This window comes from Oncorhynchus tshawytscha, linkage group LG14, assembly GCF_018296145.1.
Source record: "Oncorhynchus tshawytscha isolate Ot180627B linkage group LG14, Otsh_v2.0, whole genome shotgun sequence".
NCBI classification, from domain to species: Eukaryota; Metazoa; Chordata; class Actinopteri; order Salmoniformes; family Salmonidae; genus Oncorhynchus; species Oncorhynchus tshawytscha.
The window spans coordinates 29,295,093-29,318,726 of record NC_056442.1 but is presented as its reverse complement, the minus strand read 5'-3'; the positions used below and the strand labels follow the sequence as shown (position 1 = coordinate 29,318,726).

Genomic DNA, 23,634 nt, shown 5'->3' with positions numbered 1-23,634 from the left:
ACAAACAGACAGAAACGTGTGTTCGCATGTTGAACAGTCGCTGAGTGTTTTTCATCTATGAGCTAGCCTCGTGCTGATGCTTGCGATACATGCTGAGGGATTTAGCTCAAAGGCGCATTCTGTTGAAAATACGTACAAGTATGATTGTGTGTATGTGTGTATGTGTGTCACACAAAACTGAAGTTGGAACACATGCTGAGCCATGTTGCACTGAATACATTATGTGTGTGTGCGTGCAGACTTGCATATCTGGTGTATGTGTGTGGACCACAGGAGGTTGGTGGCTCGTGGTAATGGCTGAGGCGAAATAGTGGAATGGTATCAAACACATGGTTTGTTCCAGACATTATTATGAGCCGTCCTCCCCTCAGCAGCCTCCTCTGGTGTGTATGTTTATATACATGTAGCTTCAGGCCGAGCTCCTCCCTCCCTATCTCCCTGCTCTTCCACTGGTATGTGAGTGATGGGAGGGGCGCTGCATGTCACAACATAGCTTCACTACTGAGCACACCGTCTACCCACAGCTGACTGGATCTGACTGGATCTGTGCTCGTGTGTCTGAATAAATGTATATATTTTCTCAGACATGAGTGTCCTATAGGCCTTTACAAATGTGAATGCAGTACGAAACATATGTGTGCATTGAAGTACCTTTCCTATGAGGTAAATGATTTCACAACCTCTGAAGCACACAGGCCTTCACTGACTCTTTAACCTCGGCCCTTATGAAGGATAACATTATTGTTTTGGTTTGGGTGGAGAGGACCGCCACGTGCCACCACACCTTACGCCTCACCTCAAATTCTTTCCCCTTTCTATTTCCTAACCAAGATCCAGGGGGAGGAGGGAGATATTAGAGTGGAAACCACACCCCTGTTCCACCCTAACGAAACACAGCTATTAACCCCAGTGGTTCATGGTTCCAATAGCACAGAGGCACACAGAAACAGACTGACTGGCTCTGTGGTGTATGGGCAGCAGGCAGCAGGCAGCAGGCTGAACGGTGGCCATACTGTAGCTCCACAGAGCCAGCCACATTAATCAACACTTCCTTTCCCAGCCGGGCAAACACTGTGGAGACGGTTGCCATGGCAATGAAAGGCCGGCTAGCAGGAAGCGGACACACCTAAGGGATCGATGTGTGTGTGTGACTGGCCCAGGGTCTGGTCTTACTATCGTAGCTGAGGTTCAGTACAAGTAGATGTAGATGTGGCAAACTGTAGATAACACATACAAATGCATATTGTCTGTCTGCATTAATAAGGTATGCACCCTACCTCCAGCCCTCTTAAAAGCCCAGCTGTTTTGGAGGATCTTCTGAAGCTCTCTCAGAGGACCCCAAACCTACCCATGCCAGCCACCACCCCTCTTCCCCTCCGTCTGGCTGGGCGTGGCCTGAGTGGATGTCTTAAAATGTAACATGTTAGAAGTCCCCTCCTCTCCTCTCCCACCAGACACTCCCATCCTCAATAAAGACATGTCTTCGTCTTCTCACAGTATCCTGAATCTGTGTATCCCAATGACATTCCCATATTGGGAAATCGCAGTAGTGCTCCGGATGTTGGAATTCATACAGGAAATAAGCTTGTTTCAGTCCAACCCTCGTCTCTGCTCTGATATCTCTCCTCCGAGCTCAGTCAGGATTACACGGCTATTTCCAGTTCCTTATCTACGCAGGGACATCACAATTCCATGGCCTAGTATACGGTCCGCAAACTGTAGTTGTTATCAGTAGGCCCTGTGTCACTAAACCTTATTACAAACCAAGTGTGTATGTGTGTGTATTTGTGTGTGTGCATGTATGTGTGTGTGTGTGTGTATGTGTGTGTGTGTATGTTTGTGCCATCTATAACTATAACCACTACTATTCTCTACAGTACTCTGACATTCCCTGCTCGGTCCCTTATCCCAGAGAGAGAGAGAGAGAGAGTTAGGTGGAAGGAGGGAGGGAGACTTCCCCCATAGAAGGCCTGTGGAATACCCTTGAGCTGACCTTCCTGCTTCACAGAGAACACAGGTAATGAATATTGACACAAGCGGATGACCCATACTGGAGATACAGCATGGTACTGGAGATACCATGTTTGACCTTTCCTCCCTTTCTGTCATCCCCCCCACACACACACATTCCAGACATGCCTTAGGGAGATAGAGGCCTCCAGGACAGTCACACAACGACAGCAGCAGCAGCTATTGTCTGTCAGGACCGAGAGGAGTGGCTTGGGTGTTAGCATGCCAAAGGAGCCTCACTGCTCTCCTCCTCTCTCTCAGACCACACACGAACAAACACGAACACACACCCACACACACGCAACAGACAAATAGACAAACTCAAGCAGACACAAATTTAAACAAGAGTGACTCAAAAGTGCTGACCTCAATAGGCAACAAACAGTGTGTGTGTCAGATTTTACAAGATTCCAGCATACTCTATAACCACATCTCTCCAGCCCTCTTCACACCTAACCACAAGCTGACAATCAACTATAAAACATTCATCAGAAGCAACATTCTCTATGCCTGGTTGTTGTCATGTAAAAAACAACTCCAATATGTAGCCTGTCAACCTGCCAGTGCCAGACCTGGATGTAGCTTGTGGATCTGAAATCCTGCCGCGGCGAGTCATATGACACTGCAACAGCACCCTCTGCTGGGCAAAACACAAAATCACCAAAACAAATGATCCATTTAATAGGCATGTCTTGTTTCCTGCCACATCCTTATACTCACAAGCCGTAGACCAGGGGAGGACAACAGGGGCTCCTGGGTTTTATTTTGCTCCAACACACCTGATTAAACATAATCAACTAATAAGGATCTTCAATTTAGCTGTGTTAGTGCTGGTCCCTCCCAGACTGGAGTTGCCCAGCCCTGCAGTGTTTTACCATGCTCCTCCAGCCCTGCAGTGTTTTACCATGCTCCTCCAGCTGCAGTGTTTTACCATGCTCCTCCAGCCCTGTTGTGTTTTACCATGCTCCTCCAGCCCTGTTGTGTTTTACCATGCTCCTCCAGCCCTGTTGTGTTTTACCATGCTCCTCCAGCCCTGTTGTGTTTTACCATGCTCCTCCAGCCCTGTTGTGTTTTACCATGCTCCTCCAGCCCTGCAGATTGACTGGGAGCTGAGAAGGAGTCAGGACTCCATGCAGCAGCACACAGCTGGAAGCAGCACATAGCTAGCAGCAGCATATACTGTAGCTGGCAGCAGCAGCACACCGGTGGCTGCAGCACATAGCTAGCAGCAGCACATACTGTAGCTGGCAGCAGCACACAGCTAGCAGCAGCACATACTGTAGCTGGCAGCAGCACACAGCTAGCAGCAGCACATACTGTAGCTGGCAGCAGCACACAGCTAGCAGCAGCACATAGCTAGCAGCAGCACACAGCTAGCAGCAGCACATAGCTAGCAGCAGCACACAGCTAGCAGCAGCACATACTGTAGCTGGCAGCAGCACACAGCTAGCAGCAGCACACAGCTAGCAGCAGCACATACTGTAGCTGGCAGCAGCACACAGCTAGCAGCAGCACATAGCTAGCAGCAGCACATACTGTAGCTGGCAGCAGCACACAGCTAGCAGCAGCACACAGCTAGCAGCAGCACATAGCTTAGTGCCACATTACCCCACTAATCTCTCCTTATCCCAGCATTCCTGCACACATATAATATTCCCCAAGTCCACCTGACACAGATAACTGTCGGATTACCGCATGACGCAATCCTCAGGGATCACAGAGAAAGCAGGAAAACAAGACAGTGAACATGTTCAACAACCCCCACACACACAGCAGGGTGGGAGTCCTTTAGAACCTGGAGTCTGGAGATATATTGTGCTGTTGCAATTATTGCCCGTATAAATACCAGCTTTCTACTATATCTGTGAAACCAACAATAGCACAGGCCCAGTGACCCACAACCTCTTTCCATGTCTGAGGGATTTTCACGCACCACTTCATACAATATCTGGCTTGATTTGTCCCACCATGACTGACATCCTCACAACTGACACGCTTCCATGCTTCATCCTACACCATCCACCACCATGACTGACATCCTCACAACTGACACACTTCCATGCTTCATCCTACACCATCCAACACCAAGTCACAGAAATCGCAAACACACACAGACATGCCTGCATACATACACACAGACAAACGTCTCCACTCACTGAGGTGTAGGCGGTCTTTCCCAGGCTGTGGTTGTGATTGAGGTTCTGGTTCTCCTGCTCTCTGCTCTGCAGCCCCGCCAGGTGTCTCTCCAGAGCTGCCCAGTCCATGGTGGGCAGGGACTCTTCCTCCACAATCTCCTCCCCTCTGTATCCCCCCATCCGTCCTCCTATTCCTCCTCCTCCACCACCAACACCCCCTCCTCCAACGCCGCCCCTGACCCGGCTGGAGCGCCTGTGGCTGGGCTTGGTGGCCCCCGTGCCCCTGGGTACTGGCCTGGAAGGGGAGTGGGGCAGGATCAGGTTGCCATTCTGTTTCAGTTCCTCAGGCACGGCAGCAGCGAAGGTGGCTGTGTGTCCACTGTGAGTAGGAAGGGGTGGAGGCTTCACATCCTGGAACTCCTCGGCCAGGCTGCGGCTGTTCACTGGCTTCCTGAAGCCTCCGCCTGGTGCACCTACCACAACCCCACCCTCCTCCTGGCCAGGGGCCTGCTGGGAGCTGTAGTCGTCCCCGTACTCGCTCTTCCACTCCTCAATCACCTTCTTCTTGTACTCCTGGTAGTCCTCATCCTCCTCATAGTCCTCATCCTCCAGGGTTGCCAGATCCAGGGAGGGAGAGGATTTGTAGTCCCCTTCTAAGGTTGCCAGTTCCAGGGATGGGGAGGACTTGTAGTCCCCCAGGCATGCCAGGTCTAAGGAGGGAGAACAGGGTGTCACCTTGTTGGAGTTGGACTCGGAGCTGGAGCGACTGGAGGCGTCGCTCCCCAAGTCCATGCCATCCTCCCGGTAGTCCTGCAGTGGAGAGAGAAACAGGGATGGAGAGAAAGGTGGGAGAGAGGAGCAATGGAGAAAAAGAGATATAAATAGAGGTAAGAAACAATGAGGTTGAAAAGAGAAATGATGATATTGAGATAAAGATAGAGGTTGAAAGAGAGAGAGAGAGGAAGAGAGGGACACAAACAGAGAATTTAGGGAAGTGTGCATACAGAGATTACTGTTGTGGTTTGAGACAACCACAGAACACATCCTGCCCCGGTAGAACTTCCTTCCTCTACATTAATTTCCTTGGCACCGTTTCAGTCCCTCTCTGACGCACTTTCTCCTCTCCTCGCAGACACACTCTCTCCTCTCCTCTCTGAGACAACCTCTCCTCTCCTCTCTGAGACAACCTCACTCTCCTCTCTGAGACAACCTCTCCTCCCAGACACACTCTCTCCTCTCTGAGACAACCTCTCCTCCCAGACACACTCTCTCCTCTCTGAGACAACCTCTCCTCCCAGACACACTCTCCTCTCCTCCCTGAGACAACATCTCTTCCCAGACACACTCTCTCCTCTCTGAGACAAACTCTCCTCCCAGACACACTCTCTCCTCTCCTCCCTGAGACAACCTCTCCTCCCAGACACACTCTCTCCTCTCCTCCCTGAGACAACCTCTCCTCCCAGACACACTCTCTCCTCTCTGAGACAACCTCTCCTCCCAGACACACTCTCTCCTCTCCTCCCTGAGACAACCTCTCTTCCCAGACACACTCTCTCGTCTATGAGACAACCTCTCCTCCCAGACACACTCTCCTCTCCTCCCTGAGACAACCTCTCTTCCCAGATACACTCTCTCCTCTCCTCCCTGAGACAACCTCTCCTCCCAGACACACTCTCTCCTCTCCTCCCTGAGACAACCTCTCCTCCCAGACACACTCTCCTCTCCTCCCTGAGACAACCCCTCCTCCCAGACACACTCTCTCCTCTCCTCCCTGAGACAACCTCTCCTCCCAGACACACTCTCTCCTCTCCTCCCTGAGACAACCTTTCCTCCCAGACACACTCTCTCCTCTCTGAGACAACCTCTCGTCCCAGACACACTCTCTCCTCTCTGAGACAACCTCTCCTCTCCTCCCTGAGACAACCTCTCCTCCCAGACACACTCTCTCCTCTCCTCCCTGAGACAACCTCTCCTCTCCTCCCTGAGACAACCTCTCCTCCCAGACACACTCTCTCCTCTCTGAGACAACCTCTCCTCCCAGACACACTCTATCCTCTCTGAGACAACCTCTCCTCCCAGACACACTCTCTCCTCTCTGAGACAACCTCTCCTCCCAGACACACTCTCTCCTCTCCTCCCTGAGACAACCTCTCGTCCCAGACACACTCTCTCGTCTCCTCCCTGAGACAACCTCTCCTCTCCTCCCTGAGACAACCTCTCCTCCCAGACACACTCTCTCCTCTCTGAGACAATCTCTCCTCCCAGACACACTCTCTCCTCTCTGAGACAACCTCTCCTCCCAGACACACTCTCTCCTCTCCTCCCTGAGACAACCTCTCCTCTCCTCCCTGAGACAACCTCTCCTCCAAGACACACTCTCTCCTCTCTGAGACAATCTCTCCTCTCAGACACACTCTCTCCTCTCTGAGACAACCTCTCCTCCCAGACACACTCTCTCCTCTCCTCCCTGAGAGAACCTCTCCTCCCAGACACACTCTCTCCTCCCTGAGACAACCTCTCTTCCCAGACACACTCTCTCCTCTCTGAGACATCCTCTCCTCCCAGACACACTCTTTCCTCTCCTCCCTGAGAAAACCTCTCCTCTCATCCCAGGCACACTCTCTCCTCTCCGAGACAACCTCTCCTCCTCTCCTCTCCTCCCAAACACACTCTCTCTTCTCTTATCCTCCCTGAGACAACCTCTCCTCTCCTCCCAGACACACTCTCTCTTCTCTTCTCCTCTCTGAGACAACCTCTCGTCCCAGACACACTCTCTCCTCTCCTCTCTGAGACAACCTCTCCTCTCCTCCCTGAGACAACCTCTCCTCCCTGAGACAACCTCGCCTCTCCTCCCTGAGACAACCTCTCCTCTCCTCCCAGACACACTCTCTCTTCTCTTCTCCTCCCTGAGACAACCTCTCCTCCCAGACACACTCTCTCCTCTCCTCCCTGAGGCAACCTCTCATCTCCTCGCTGAGACAACCCCTCCTCTCCTCCCTGAGACAACCTCTCCTCTCTTCCCTGAGACAACCTCTCCTATCCTCCCTGAGACAACCTCTCCTCTCCTCCCAGGCACACTCTCTCCTCTCCTCCCAAACACACTCTCCCTTCTCTTATCCTCCCTGAGACAACCTCTCCTCTCCTCCCAGACACACTCTCTCTTCTCCTCCCTTAGACAATCTCTCCTCCCGGACACAATCTCTCCTCTCTGAGACAACCTCTCCGCTCCTCCCAGATACACTATCTCCTCTCCTCTCTGAGACAACCTCTCCTCTCATCCCAGACCCACTCTCTCCTCCCAGACACACTCTCTCTCCTCCCAGACCCACTCTCTCCTCTCCTCCCAGACTCACTCTCTCCTCTCCTCCCAGACACACTCTCTCTCCTCCCAGACCCACTCTCTCCTCTCCTCCCAGACTCACTCTCTCCTCTCCTCCCAGACCCAATCTCTCCTTTCCTCTCAGACTGACTCTCTCCTCCTGTTTGTTCATATCTGAGGTTTGCATTGTAACAGCTGAGCCAGAGAGAGAGTGAGCAGTGATTTCTCCTATCATCACACGTATCACATAGTTCCCATTTCCGATTGTTAATCAGAGGCAGATGCTGTCACAATGTATTTCCTTATCTGTGTCTTTGGCAAAGTCTTCCCAACAATAATGGTCAATGTGAGGAATACCAATCTCTTTCTCCAATGCCAATGCCATGGCTTTATATATAACATGCACTGCAGTGGCTGTGAGTGACTTAAACGGATGAGTCCAGGGTGGCTGTCTGACCTTGACTGTCTGCAGTGTGAGGCTACAGTGTGTGTTGCTGTTGTTGCCCAGTGCCAGAGCAATCACTGTCTGATTGATTACCAACTTAATGAAAATGCCCACCTTGTTTATGGGCCTCCACAAATCTCAGCGTGACCTGAACCTCTTTGAGTGTTTTCACCTCTTATTTTCAGCGGCCGCATTAACATAGCGCCTGGCATCACTTTTAAAAGTTAATGAAAAACAAGCAGCAGCAATTTATTCAAAGTCACAACTGGAAAAACGAATTGTTATGCATCCAACACACTAAGACTGATTGATTGATGATGTTTATTGTCCTTCATTTTTCTTGTGGCCTGTTCATTTTGAAATACACCAAAGAATGGAGTTCACAAAGTGTTGATTAAATGATTGCAATACATTTGAATACAAAAATGGCAAACCCTGACATTAAAAACAATCAGTACAACCACCAACAGAGACAAGCACCTCAACAGTAACCCTTTTTTCCCACCAACCACATTCGGGAAGACTTATCTTAAAGGGATACTTAGCATGCTAGTAGATACCCATAGACTTCCAAGAATTGCGCTACCGCTAGTTAGCATTGGCTGGGGAAACGACCTCTTAACTTCCTTCATACTGGACACAGAGACATAAACGTGGCATCCACTAGTTAATATTTAAGGTCTGCTTATAAGTATGTAATAACGGTTAATATGCAGTGTATACGCAGACCTGCAGATGAAATGATACCAGCACCTAATCTATACACAGCACACCTAACTTTATGTCTGTCATCACTGATGTTAGTCGCCAGGTGAATTCATCTACCCAGTGATTCAAAACTGTGACTCAACTCCTTAGAGAGGTTCAATTTATTGACGCAGTGTAACTATACAGAACACAACTTCATTCAGACCTAATGAACCTTTTTCTTATGGAACATGGACCATTGTTCCATCCAGAGACATGGATTTAAAAACAATTTCAGTATCTTTATAATTCTTTGCTCATTCTAGGCAATAACCATACAATCTCTTTACAGTAAAAATCCTTGTTTGATAGATTGTTCTAATCCTTTCGGACACCCCCTCCCTACATCCACCGGGACTGCTATTTCATTTCTTCTCCCAGACCCAGACAAACCAGTATAATCTGAGGGGGGTCAGGCTGGCAACAGTCAAAATGGCACTGTAACTGTGGCAATGTTTCGTTACATTGATTTTATATTGTGAATGCGGACTATTTTAACCAGGACAACATCTGAAAAGGGGGTTGACACACCGATTGATAGCTTGCACCTCGTGTCAATGTCGTAGTAGGCTAGTTGACATCTAGGCGGGGGGACATATGCGCGCATCCTGCACCTCGCCCCATATCCCCGAGTCCAGTCACGTTTATGATTAAGATTCGAGATCAGAATGTTGTGTAGGCTACATGTGACACATCGCCTACACGAGGTCACGAATCCATGCGCAGGCGTTTAAAGAGTGGTGCGCGTTCGTTACAATGTGGCTACGATGATCCATCCGGTTGCTTTTATTCGAAAGTCTGCCTGCCATTCCAAGATTATTCAAAAACGATTATATTAGCCTACTCTGTACATTATAACTAAGAAGCTAGATAAGGGATCATGGCGTGTTTCCTTTAGCTCCAGCCATTAAAGTAGGCTACCACTTTAGCCTATAGTGGGGAAGCCGTGAGAATCCGTTTTAAATCTCAACCTGCGAGTCGTTAAAAGGGCAACGGCTCAATTGGTGGGAATGAGTGTAGCGTAGCCTGTATAATTCTAAAAAGAATTGAACAGCTCTAGGCCTATCAAACACGTCGGAATTAAAGTGACGCTTCCAGCTCCTGTATTATCATATTAATACAATGTTTGGCGTCGGTTCATTTGAGTCCGTGTAAAATGTGTAGCCTTATTATTTAAAGTGATTCAGAAGGAGAAAAATCCCGTCAAGACATCCGGGCGGGGGAGCGGTGGGCCCCGCTTTGGTTCATCCTCTCTCCGATTAACCTCGTAGCCTACACTGGGTGGATTTGGCCGTACAATACATGCAAATTGCCAGCTGCGCGGAACCCCACCCCGACAGCAAGGCGGGTGTTTTGGGTTTAATTCGTGTCTTGGAGGGGACACTGGCCACAATAATAAACCCCTGTCGTTTTAATGTACTTTTTAATAAGCTACAAAACCAGTTTGCACTTGCTTATTAGGCTAAATGGTCATTACATTTAACGCCCATGCCTCATGGTGTCATTTAGGCTACCCAAACCTCTGCTCTGTGCAATAGCCTACCCGCTGTGGTAAAGTGTGTTCAGTCGATGCCAATTAATACAAACCTTTAATGCAGGTAAATACTGTATCAATTTCATAAACAGATAGAGCGCAAATAGCCATCTGCAGAGTCATTCATCCTCAAATGATGTAATGTTCCCAAAAAAGTAACCGGAAAATCTCATATCCCCCGGCAACAGCGGTGACAGTACCATCCAATTTCACAACGCAGATGACAACCAAAATAACGAGTCCACACTGACGACAGGGTTCCTATCAATAGACCACACTGCACTACATATCAATAAACAATGTTTACCCCTCCATGGTTAGGCTGATATAGGCTATTGAATAAGACAGCCGATATCCTATAATAAACCAGCTCAAGCACCGACTGTACTAATGATAGTCTACTAACCTGCAAACGCCCTATATTAAAATGTCTGAATGACAGAAAACAGCCTATTCTAAATAAATCTAGTATGACCGAAGACCTAAATTAAGGTAACGCAAATAGCCCAGCCTATGGGTTGAATAGTCATAACAACAAACGCAGCACCAATACTTACTGTCATTTTCTCTGTAAGATCTCTTGTCTCAAGACATTTTAAAGTCAATACCAGTCAACAATTGGGTCTTTATTTGTCAGTACACTCGGGAGATGGTTAGGATATTATCCGCTACCCGGAGATATTAGAGAAAGCCGGTAGATTGTTGAGAACGTATGCCAGTCCAGTCATTGCTCTGTGTGTATCCGCCGCGGAGCCCAACCCTTGAGCCCTCCCGAGAATGAGTTTTTTTTTAAAAGACAAGTTAAAATAGATGAGTTAAAAAAGAATTGCGCGCTCCCAGATCGCCTCTCCTCTCTTCTTTCCCGGTACAGACGTCAAACGTCGCTTCTACTGTTCAGCGCATGCACACACAAACTCACAGAGTGATTGACGAGAGAATGTGAATGTGTCTCTCTCCGCGCGTTTTTGTCGTCCGCACAAGTCAGCCTCGCACGTATCTCTGCTTTCCAGTGCATTCAACTTAACGCTCACACACAAGCAAAGAAGCTCTCTGCCACAGCGGCGTCTCAACTTCTTCAGCGCTCTATCCCAGCAGGCTGCTCTGAGGACAAACTGACGACAGAACAGTAGCCCTGCCTTCTGCACTCACTGACCTTGCGAATGGTATATTGAGGGAAAGAGCCAGAGAGAGAAATATAGGCAGAGAGAGAGAGAGAGAGAGAGAGAGAGAGAGAGAGAGAGAGAGAGAGAGAGAGAGAGAGAGAGAGATGAGAAAGAAAGAGCCCAACACTATATCTAGTTGAATAATTCAAGATGCCCTGGTGCTCTGAATAGGTTTGGAACAGTTTCTGTCACACTGTGAATACATAAGCTATAAGCAGCCTTGGACATCTCAAGGATACTGCTGTCATGTCCTTTGTAACTGAAGTGCTGTGTTGAGGATCATAAAGATAGATCTAGTCTTCTGGACAGACCCGTGTTTTGGCCCAGAGGGTTGTGGTCTGTTAGACTGCCATGCAGTAGGGTGGCACTGGGCAGCACTGTCCACAGAATTCATTGGCTGTGTCTTAAATCACACCCCATTCCATATAGTGCTCTACTTTTGGCTAGAGTCCTCTGACATTTCATTCTCCATCTCACTTTTGGCCAAAGCCTATTCTCCATATAGTGCACTACCTCTATCCAAAGTAGTAAAGAACATCCACTGGGCAAAAACTGGTTGAATCAATATTATTTCCAAGTCCTTTTAATCCCAGAAATCAATGTGATGACGTTGAATCAACTTGGGAAACTAATTGGTTTTGCAAAAAAATCATCAACGTAAAGGGCATTTAGTCTTTTTTTCACCCATCTTTTAACCTTAATCCAATTACATGGTGAAATGTTTTGTTGATTTCACATTGAGTTCACAAGTCGTAGTTGAACTGATGTCTGTGCTCAAGTGGGTAAAATGTCACCTGAGATTTACCACTGTTGAATGCACATATGGACAGCTGCACTCACAGGGTTGAGACAGGGTTAACACAAACATGTTATTCCTCTGACATGTTTTATGATTGGAACTGGTAATATACACTGAACAAAAATATAAACGCGACATGTAAAGTGTTGGTCCCATGGTTCATGAGCTGAAAAAAAAATCCAACACATTTTCCATACGCACAAAAAGCTTATTTCTCTCAAATGTTGGGGAAAAAGGTATTTACATTCCTGTTAGTGAGAATGTATCCTTTGCCAAGATAATCCATCCACCTGACAGATGTGGCATCTCATGAAGCTGATTTCAACGGCATAATTATTACACAGGTGCACCTTGTGCTGGGGACAATAAAAGGTCACTTTAAAATGTGCAGTTTTGTCACACAACACAATGCCACTGATGTCTCAAGTTTTGAGGGAGCGTGCAATTGGCATGCTGACTGCAGGAATGTTCACCAGAGCTGTTGCCAGAGAATTGAAATGAACATTGTTTTAGAAAATTTGGCAGTACGTCCAACCGGCCTCACAATCGCAGACCACGTGTAACCATGCCAGCCCAGAAGCTCCACATCAGGCTTCTTCACCTGCGGGATCATCTGTGGAGGTTCAGGGGGGATGCTGAGGAGTATTTATGCCTGTAATAAAGCCCTTTTGTGGGGGAAAACTCATTGTGGGTGAGCCTGGCTGCACCTCTGCCCAGTCATGTGAAATCCATAGATTAGGGCCTAATTCATGTATTTCAATTGACTGATTTCCTTATATTAACCGTAAGTCAGTCAAATCTTAAAAATTGTTGCATGTTGTGTTTATAATTTTGTTCAGTACACATTTTCAGACATGGGTATCAAATTAAGACTCAGAGCATTACAACCACCTATAACACACTTATGCTGCACGGCCCAGATTTAAACCTCTAAACATAGTTTATTGGAGGAGGATGGGAGCGGTGTGCAGATATATAAATATATAATAGCAGCACAAAGGATTACGTCCTGGTAATGAAAGAGCACTACTTCAAAGACCCCTCACTGAGACACTCTCCTCGCTACAGAGGGGACACCACCATCAGGGATCTCCCCAAAGAGAGATGCAGCGGGGGCCCTATCGCTATCTCCCCCTCACACCCCCATTCCCATATTTCCCGCTTCCCCCACTTCTCATCAGACAGATCCCCCAAACGTCAATTGGTCACAGAGGCAGAGTGAGCTACCAGATAGTTAAATGCCTTTAGGGAAGCTGGGACACTTTTGGGTTCCTCATCTAGTGAGGAACGTGATGTGGGTGAGTTAACAGTCTCACCAGGCAATTAGCTTGTCAACAGGAGGCTAATCTAGTGTGTTTTAGTCCTCTACGTACCCCCCCACACACACACACTTACAACCCCACACCCTCAACTGCGATACCCAACCTTCTTGAAGTTCCTTTATTACCTCCCTTCAAGTAAATACCATAGCAATTATTTGATCCAAAATGCCTCTCTGCCCTTTACAAATTGGACCAGAAAACATCTGTGAAGCGTCAGAGAAGATCTACAACGACATGATAGAGATGTCCATGTCAGTTCACTCAGAAGGCTTTTGATCGATGTCTTCAACCAATCTTCAAAAGAAGACCGTACTGCAGATGACTTTTACTGTACTTTTTTGATTTAGGACAGGCGGTCAAAGGAAGTTCACCAGTCAACATCACACAGTACGGCTCACCCCAGGCACCTCACCCCTGTTGTGTTTCTATCACTGTGCCCTGCAGTGCCAATGAACAGTGAGGTGGCTATGAAACTGCCAGCCAACAGGCCTCACCCGTCATATGGGCGCTCGGAGGGGCACAGAATTCATCCCAGATCTACCTGGAACTGCCTACCTGCCAATCACCCAGAGCTGGGCTGCATGGTGAAACTATCTATCTGACAGATATCACTGAGGTCCTATTACTGACAGAGAGATAAGGGCTAGAAAAAAAACACTTTCAGGTAATACTCGGAAAAACAGAGAACATATTCATTCCTCTGCTTATATCCGTCTCACAGGCGTTTAAAAAACAGACCGCCTGACAGTCGTTGAGAAATGGAAGCTGTCCGCCTCGTCAGGAACTCACCCACTCTGACGGAGGAACACAGACAGTGACCTTGGAGGCTTCCACACAGGGAGAACAGTCTCTCTTTCTCTCTCTCTCTCTCTCTCTCTCTCTCTCTCTCTCTCTCTCTCTCTCTCTCTCTCTCTCTTTTTCTTTCTTGTCAGAAGAGCAGGAATAAAAATAAACCCCTTGAAGTAAGACGAGTTGAACCACACAACAGACACTGAACCGTCAAAAACAGGACTGGACATGGATGTGGTACAACCCTCAAGCCTTGAGTGGGGAAATAACCTGTTAGGTTAGGAGACACTAAATCCCACATGGGGACTCTAAAAACCCTCTCCTCTCAGGTCACAATCTCCTGCCATGTCTTGTTAGGCGGACGGCTAAAAAAAATCCAGACCCGAGACTGCTACAGAGCAACAGTCCCCAGATACCAACTACCTCTACCCCAAGATACCAAATACCAAAACCCTGTGGGAGCATTGGGAGAGGGAGGCAGGCTGTCATTGATGAATGTCAGATGTCCACAATGGAGATCTGATCTTTGACTGGCTAAACGACTCACTGGTACTGAATATCAACAGGGTATGTGAAAGACAGTTATTCCGATCCTAACCATGTGACAATTGCCTCTGTGTTAAAACCATGTGAGTTTAGAGAAAGCGGGTAGGGTTGTGTGTGTGTGTGTGTGTGTGTGTTTCATGCAGGATGGGTTAGCTGAGGAAAGCTGCTTACATTTAGGTTGATGATTAACACCTGATTCTATCATTGTACCATTTGATATGATGAACAACGTTAACCGTTAACGAAGTGTGAAATGAGTTGCTAGAAAAACATCAAGTGGCATATTTTTTCCCTGAACAGTGTAGAAAGCCATTCATTAGATTCATTAAGATGACAAGCACATCAGACTCCAAACAGGAGCCTATCTGCGGAGTGTTCTTTCCTGGGTGAAATATAATTGGAATGCTGAGTTTGTGTAATATGTCTTTGTTTTAATAGGAGCGAATCAGTCACCCAGCCGCAGTGCTCCACATCTATCTTGTGTCTGCAGACCTTATAAACCCTTAATAGAATGGCCACATCTATCTGCAGTTCTGCACTGCCACCAGCCTACAGAGGACAGACAGGAGATAATACGAAAGGAGTAGAATTCATGTGGAATGATGGTGTTGATGGAAGAAGGATCTTAATTGAAAATAAATGGCACATTTTCATTTTTGAATTGGAATTTCAGTTTATCTCCTCAATTGACTGAATGGAAATAGAATTGACATTTACCCTGCCCCGTAAGGATACAGCCAGTGAAGTTTGAGAGAGTTTGCTCATTAACTTCATGAGTTATAATTCTAAGTTGTGACCTGAGTCATCAGTGTGACAGGAGAGATCAGGATCGGCGTAGGAGCAGAAGATGGAAGCCCACTTCAGGCTGATTACATCAAACTGAAGGCTACTGCTAATTAGAGGGAAGGCAGGGGATGGTAATTAACTAAAGTAGCCAAGCCAGGAGAGGCCTCCTGTGGGAGGGGGAGAAATATAGGCCTGGGTTTAACCCTGTACCAAAGTGGAGAGAACTCAACGTTTTATTGTTAGGGTCCTGATACTTCTCAGTTTAACATCCTCTCACCCGCCTCTCTCTCCTTCCCTCTCTCCCTGTCTCTCTTACAGACGTCATAGTTAGAATATACAGAATAGTATCAAAATGATTTCTTCAAAAGGCTGAGACTCACTCTCACTCTATCAACTAGGGTTGCAAAGGGAGAGTTTATTACTGGAAACTTTGAAAGTTTAACAGTAAACTACCAGAATGTTGGTATCTTTCAAGGATTTTATGTAATCTATCACAAGACATCTAGTGGCCCATTTGGGTATTTCAGATTATCACAGGTGTCGGTAATCATCTCTCGCCCTTCTGCGTGGCCTTAACACCTGTAAAATATATGAAATATTTAAATAACATGATTTTAAAATAAAAACAATGTATGACAAAGCTGTAAAACATCCTAAATATAAACCATACATTTAGTAAATACCATTGGTGTTTAATATGAAGGTTTCAGCATGAAATATCCTTTATATATTATTTGACTAACTTTTTATTTATTGACTATGTCAGTATGTATTTGTTGTCAGTGTTTTGGGTCAAACTGGTGGAAGTTGTGAAAGAAGTCAATAGTTGGAAGAGTTGCAGAGTTAATAAAAATAATGCCATTGTTGATTAGATGCTTTTTTCAGTAATTAGGCTATTTTCCCTTGAACAATGTGGTCTACTAGAAACTCATAGACATTATGGACTCCAATATAATAAATGAATACTATATATATGAATATATTTTTTCAAGTTATTCAAGTATAAATTACCAAAGTTCCGATAAGATTGCCAAAGATTTTCTGTTAATTACCAGAATTACTGAAGATTCCATGAACTTTGGTAAATTACCGGTAGCTTTGCAACCCTAATCTCAACAGCTACACATTTATATTGCCATAGCTTCTCTCTTAAGATCCTTCTCTTTTCTGCAACAAGGCAAAAAAAAAACAGCTAGCCCAGCAGTTAAAGGACTAGTTCACTATTTTACAACTTGATGTTAGATGGTTCCTTACCCTGAAAGTCGTCTATGGACCAGGACAAACTGTTGGTTCATGGTTCAATTTTCTTTAAAACGGCCATTACAAACTTCAGCTAAATTTAGCCACCACTACCTAAAAATCTATGGAAGTGACGGTGGCATGTGAGCATGTTTTGAAAAATGTTAAAATCAATTGAAATCAATTACATATTTGATTTGATGTTACGTAAAGGTGATTTGGCCATAAAAAAAATACATGCTCCCATGCCCCCATCACTTCCATAGATTCTTTGCTAGCGGTGGCTAAAGTTAGTAATGGTTGTATAAAGGGAACGGAACCATGGATTCCAGTTTCTCCTGGCCATAGAATACTTTCAGGGTGAGAAACCATCTAACATCAAGTTGTAAAATAGTGAACTAGTCCTTTAAGTCAGAGAGAAACTGTGAGACTCAGACTGTGTCTGGTCCCTCAGCTGGCTGGACTGGCACACCTCAATGCCCATCTCTGTCTCTCTGCCCTGTCAGCACTACAGATAACGAGGGACACAGTTGCCTGCCCGACATACACAATTTATTGCCCACACCAAATTGGAACACGTCTCAGGTGCTTTAAGCATGCAATGCTCCTGCTATTCCCCACCTTCGCCGTAAATGACTAAATGCAGAGATCCGCAGGGGGAGAGGAGTTGATTTAGAGAGGGAATAAAAAGATGGAGAGAGAAAGAGAATCATGGAGGGGAGGGGGAGAGGAAGGCAGTGTGTCTGCGACTGAGGTGTGTTGTTGCTCCAAGTTGAAATTGCCCCACTGAACACAGGTCTAGAATCAGATTACCCTCCCAACAATCCTAACCTGAACCATTAGAGGGTTAAACACAGTTGACTTCAGATCAGATCACAGGTGACAACTCCATTACACCTGAGTGTGTGGAGGAGGTGACAGGCTGTAGACAAGGTTTGTGCGACATCATGACGACAGCAGGGGACCTGGAAGGTGGCAGAACGCTGTCCAGACCAATTATTCATTGTTCGGAGTCACCAGACACCACTCTGTCCCGCTTCACATACTCACACAAATCCTCATAACTCAACAACACATCTGACAGACGGACTGAGAGAGGAAGATGAGAGAAGCGAGATGGAGGGAAGAGAGAGAGAGGGGGGGATAGAAAATGAGAGGGAAATAAGGAGAGCTTGGGAAGACAAGAAAGAGAGGGAGGAAGAATATGAGCAAGAGAGAGAGAGAGAGAGAGAGAGAGGAAGAATATGAGCGAGAGAGAGAGAGAGAGAGAGAGAGAGAGAGAGAGAGAGAGAGAGAGAGAGAGAAAGACTGTATCTGGGTTCTTGGCTATAAGTCACATAATGACAACAGAGGGCTAGGGGGATGATTGCATTATGAGCTCTGCATCTACCCTCAATCATCATGCATATTCACATATTCATTGATGCTTATGTTATTGTACTGTATTACAGTAGGTGCATGCAAGACAGCAGAATAGCAATGAGACCAATAAAGCACCACAGTATGAGTCATAATACACATTAAACCAAGCAGTTAAATAGGGAAATGGTCCCAGTCGTTTTTCCACCATATATTTTTCCCATAGAGGATTTTAGAAACATTTAAAATAAGGGCTGTTTTTTGTGTAGGCTTACCCTGCGTTATGTTTAGATCTCCTTGGGACACGGTGACTTTTAGCAATACAGTGGCAAGGAAAAGTATGTGATCCCTTTGGAATTTACCTGGATTTCTGCATAAATTGGTAGAATTGTTTGTGTGTTATTAGTTTAAGCACACCGTGTTGGCCTATTGTTGTGACTAAGATAAAGATCAGATCAAATTGTATGGGTAATTTATGCAGAAATCCAGGTAATTCCAAAGGGTTCACATACTTTTTCGTGCCACTGTAATATTCAATATATTCATCTGTATTATGACCTCCACTTTGGGGCACCATACAGCCTGAAATGAAGACTCATCAAAAACAACACGCAACAGATAAGAACCCCTAAAGGACTTATATTATATGTTCTTTTAAGATCTCTGCATTCGCCTTTAGTCCTGATAGGTACTCAAGACAGGCAGCAAACGTGTGCCACTTCGAGGTGTACAGCAACTGTTTGCGATGTGAGGGAGCACTTTAAGTTTAAGCAATTCAGGAGAGAGAGAGAGAGAGAGAAAAAAAAGGATGAGGTGAGCGCTAGTGAGTAGAACAAACGCATTTAGAGAAACGGCACTCAAGTCCTTTCGCAAGACCGACGGGATGTCGGGGAAGAAATTAAACGTCGCACTTCACGGAGGGAGACAATGGGAAATTGTCTTTTAGGTTTTTGGAGAAAAAAAAGACACAACAAGGATGGAGGGTGCCTTTCGCTGTCAAATGCTGTTTTGGAGCACTCCGTGGACTACATCTGTTTTCACGGCGATCACTGTAAAAGGATCCAATACAGTGGAGAGACGGGTGTGGGTTGGTTGCCTAGGTCACAGTTCTGACAGAACGATGTTCAGAGATTACACAAGGAATCCAAGAGACAGGAAGGAAATGAGATCATATTAAACTAGAGTGAACTTTCATAGTCAGGCACTTGAAGTGGATTATGAAGTACAACAGGGATGATTAGACTTAATCCATTCATGAAAAGCCATACCGATATAGAGCAAAGACTACAGAATGGAGGGCTTGATTGAATTAAAGAGGGTTTGGTTTGACAAACACAGGTAGGAACAACTAATTACACTCCATTGTAAAGTGCCTATAATACACTGAGTGCACAAAACATTATGGACACCTGCTCTATACATGACATAGACTAACCAGGTGAATCCAGGTGAAAGCTATGATCCCTTATTGATGTTAAATCCACTTCAATTTGTGTAGATGAAGGGGAGGAGACAGGTTAAAAAGGATTTTTAAGCCTTGAGACAATTGAGACATGGATTGTGTACAGTATGTGTGCCATTCAGGGCATGAGTGGGCAAGTAAAGAGATTGAAGTGCCTTTGAACAGAGTAAGGTAGTAGGTGCCAGGTTCTTCACACTCAACAGTTTCCTGTGTGTATCAAGAATGGTCCACCACCAAAAGGACATCCAGCCAACTTGGGGGGGTGGGGTGGGGGTTCTTAATCTTTTGTACACTCACTTTATATTATAACAGCCATGGCTAAATATTAGCAGGTTGCTTTCCGCCGCGCAGTTACTCCAGACTAGGTTAACTAATGACAGTGAGTCGAGCAACTGTGATGGACTCAGAGCTGTAATGGATAAAAAGGCAGGCCACTCTTGTGCAGCCACTAATGCGTGAGAGCCATAATGGCAGCGAGCCACTCCAGCTGAAATGTATGTGCTGTCACACCCAGAGTGGACAACGGAGAGGTCTCTGTGTGCTCTCTCCAGAAAAAAGGCCTCACCTCGCGCCCCTCGGGGACCGTTCCACACTGAACCACGCTCGAGGAGAGATTATCGACACCATCACGCATAAGCACACTTCTCAACCGCTCCCTTCTTCTCTCTCCCTTCTTCTCTCTCCCTTCTTCTCTCTCCCATCTTCTCTCTCCCATCTTCTCTCTCCCTTCTTCTCTCTCCCTTCTTCTCTCTCCCTTCTTCTCTCTCCCATCTTCTCTCTCCCTTCTCTCTCCCTTCTTCTTTCTCCTTTCTTCTCTCTCCCTTCTTCTCTCTCCCTTCTTCTCTCTCCTTTCTTCTCTCTCCCTTCTTCTCTCTCCTTCTTCTCTCTCCTTCTTCTCTCTCCCATCTTCTTTCTCCCTTCTTCTCTCTCCTTCTTCTCTCTCCTTCTTCTCTCTCCTTTCTTCTCTCTCCCTTCTTCTCTCTCCCTTCTTCTCTCTCCCTTCTCTCTCCTTCTTCTCTCTCCTTTCTTCTCTCTCCTTCTTCTCTCTCACTTCTTCTCTCTCCCTTCTTCTCTCTCCTTTCATCTCTCTCCCTTCTTCTCTCTCCATTCTTCTCTGTCCCTTCTTCTCTCCCCATCTTCTCTCTCCTTCTTCTCTCTCCCTTCTTCTCTCTCCCTTCTCTCTCCCTTCTTCTCTCTCCTTTCTTCTCTCTCCCTTCTTCTCTCTCCCTTCTTCTCTCTCCTTTCTTCTCTCTCCCTTCTTCTCTCTCCCTTCTTCTCTCTCCCTTCTTCTCTCTCCCATCTTCTTTCTCCCTTCTTCTCTCTCCCTTCATCTCTCTCCTTTCTTCTCTCTCCCTTCTTCTCTCTCCCTTCTTCTCTCTCCCTTCTTCTCTCTCCTTTCTTCTCTCTCCCTTCTTCTCTCTCACTTCTTCTCTCTCCCTTCTTCTCTCTCCCTTCATCTCTCTCCCTTCTTCTCTCTCCTTCTTCTCTCTCCCTTCTTCTCTCTCCTTTCTTCTCTCTTCTCTCTCTTTATTTATTTCTCTCCATCTCTCGTTCCCTATTTCTAAACCTCTCTCAATCTCTTATCTCTCATTCCCTATTTCTAAACCTCTCTCAATCTCTTATCTCTCATTCCCTATTTCTAAACCTCTCTCAATCTCTTATCTCTCATTCCCTATTTCTAAACCTCTCTCAATCTCTTATCTCTCGTTCCCTATTTCTAAACCTCTCTCAATCTCTTATCTCTCATTCCCTATTTCTAAACCTCTCTCAATCTCTTATCTCTCATTCCCTATTTCTAAACCTCTCTCAATCTCTTATCTCTCATTCCCTATTTCTAAACCTCTCTCAATCTCTTATCTCTCGTTCCCTATTTCTAAACCTCTCTCAATCTCCCATCTCTCATTCCCTATTTCTAAACCTCTCTCCATCTCCCATCTCTCGTTCCCTATTTCTAAACCTCTCTCAATCTCCCATCTCTCGTTCCCTATTTCTAAACCTCTCTCAATCTGTTATCTCTCGTTCCCTATTTCTAAACCTCTCTCAATCTCTTATCTCTCGTTCCCTATTTCTAAACCTCTCTCAATCTCCCATCTCTCATTCCCTATTTCTAAACCTCTCTCAATCTCTTATCTCTCGTTCCCTATCTCTCAATCTCCCATCTCTCATTCTCCTTCCCATTTCTAAACCTCCTATTTCTAAACCTCTCTCAATCTCTTATCTCTCGTTCCCCTAAACCTCTCCCATCTCCCATCTCTCGGAGGAGGGGAAGGGGGGTTGAAGGTGGATGGCTGGAGGCTGGAGGCTGTGTTCACCTTGTGTAAACACGCTAAAACTTTAATGGACACTAACGTCATCAGAGGGCCCCCTCTGAGAGGAGAGAGGGAGAAGAGAGCCGAAGCTTTCAAACCGCCATCCCGCATCAGTCTGTTAATCTTTCCCTCCTTCTCTACTCCCTCAAAACCTCCCTGCCTCGTCTCCCTGCCTCTTCTCACCTCAGAGCAAGTCATGCATGCTCCCTCCCATACTGGCACCAGCTGAGAGAGCTGGGGGTGGGTGTTCTTATGTTCTTCCCCTGTGCCACCTTAGCCCTCACCCCCTCCCCTCTCTCAGTGCCCAGGTCTGGCCTGTATGGTGACAGCCTGCATGCGTTCTGTGGGCTGGAAAAGCTGTCTGATAAGCACAGCGGGCTGCATGTGTTCTGTGGGCTGGAAAAGCACAGCGGGCTGCAAACAGGTGTGACAGGTTTCTTCTTCTCCCCCTCTGGTGGAACTAAACCCCGGCTAAAACCTCAATTCTTCCTACCCGCTGCCACCACATTTTACACCCTTGCTAGAACCGTACCACTCACTGCCACCACATCCTAGTGTGTCACCTAGATGTGATGCTACGGACTCAAAATCAACGGCTATATTTCAGGGATGGCTGTGTGTGTGTGTGTGTGTGTGTGTGTGTGTGTGCGTGCGTGTGTGTGTAAGAACCAAGAGGGAGCCTAGCAGGTAAGAGCGTTGGGCCAGTAACAGAAAGGTTCAAATCCCTGAGCCGACCAGGTAAAGGTGCCCCCTTGAGCAAGGCACTTAATCCTAACTGCTCCTGTAAGTTGCTCTGGATAAGATGTCAAATGTGGCATTAGTACACTCAGACAGTCCTAGTTAAATTCTTGCTTGAGAAATTTCTCTTGCTCAGAAGCTTTTTGACCATTTTAATTGAAAACAATCACAGTAAAGTTCATAAAGGGATACTTCGGGATTTTAGCAATGAAGCCCTTTATCTACTTCCCCAGGGTCAGATTAACTTGTGGATACCATGTTAATGTCTCCGTGTCCAGTATGAAGGAGGTTAGAGGTAGTTTCCCCAGCCAATGCTAACTAGCATTAGCCAATGACTGGAAGTCGATGGGTATCTACTAGCATGCTATGGGTATCTACTAGATACCCAAGTATCCCTTTAATTGTTACCTAGAAACGACATTTTGATATTGAGATAACAACGGCTGCATTGGGCCTTTAAAAGTTGAGAATGTTTAGCCTTTGAGAGAGATGCCTTGTGGCAACCAGCCAATGTCGTTTTCCCTCGTCATGTTTTGGCTGCCTGCCAAAAGGTCCAGAGGCATTAACATTCCCACTGTGAATGACTGACTACGCTTTAGAGCCATGGACACAAAACAGAATCATTCCTTGATCTCTCTCTCTCGCCCCCTCTCTCTCTCTCGCCCCTTTGTTCCTACGGCCAGACCTTTCAGCCTAAGTGGTCAGTAATTACGCTTCTTAGAGAGAGAGGGATGAGAGAAGAGATGGACAGAAATGGACCAGAGGGCAGACAATGAATCACAAGTTAAGAGCACTACAGCAGCCTCTCTTTCTATAATATCTCTCTCTCTCTCTCCCTCCCCCCTCTCTCTCTCTCTCTCTCTCTCTGGTAAGATGCTCAGACAAGGAACAGAAAGGGTGAGAGAGGCAATGTGTGTTTTTTGGGGGAATCT

At 46.3% G+C, this 23,634-nt stretch overlaps 1 protein-coding gene across 3 annotated transcripts in view; it reads right to left on the bottom strand.

Moving 5' to 3' along the window:
• LOC112266945 (schwannomin-interacting protein 1) overlaps nucleotides 1-23,634 on the bottom strand; it is a 95,986-nt gene that overhangs the window by 60,139 nt on the left and 12,213 nt on the right. Inside the window, exons 1-2 of one of the 3 annotated variants that reach the window (XM_042297298.1) lie at nucleotides 11,110-11,281; nucleotides 4,167-4,955 (exon numbers count right to left, since the gene is read on the bottom strand). In XM_042297298.1, coding sequence (XP_042153232.1) covers nucleotides 4,167-4,955; nucleotides 11,110-11,205 — 885 coding nt within the window. In that variant the 5' untranslated portion in view covers nucleotides 11,206-11,281. Of the gene's footprint in view, nucleotides 1-4,166; nucleotides 4,956-10,747; nucleotides 11,282-23,634 lie in introns of those variants that run through there. The other 2 variants (XM_042297300.1, XM_042297299.1) reach the window with 2 other exon arrangements.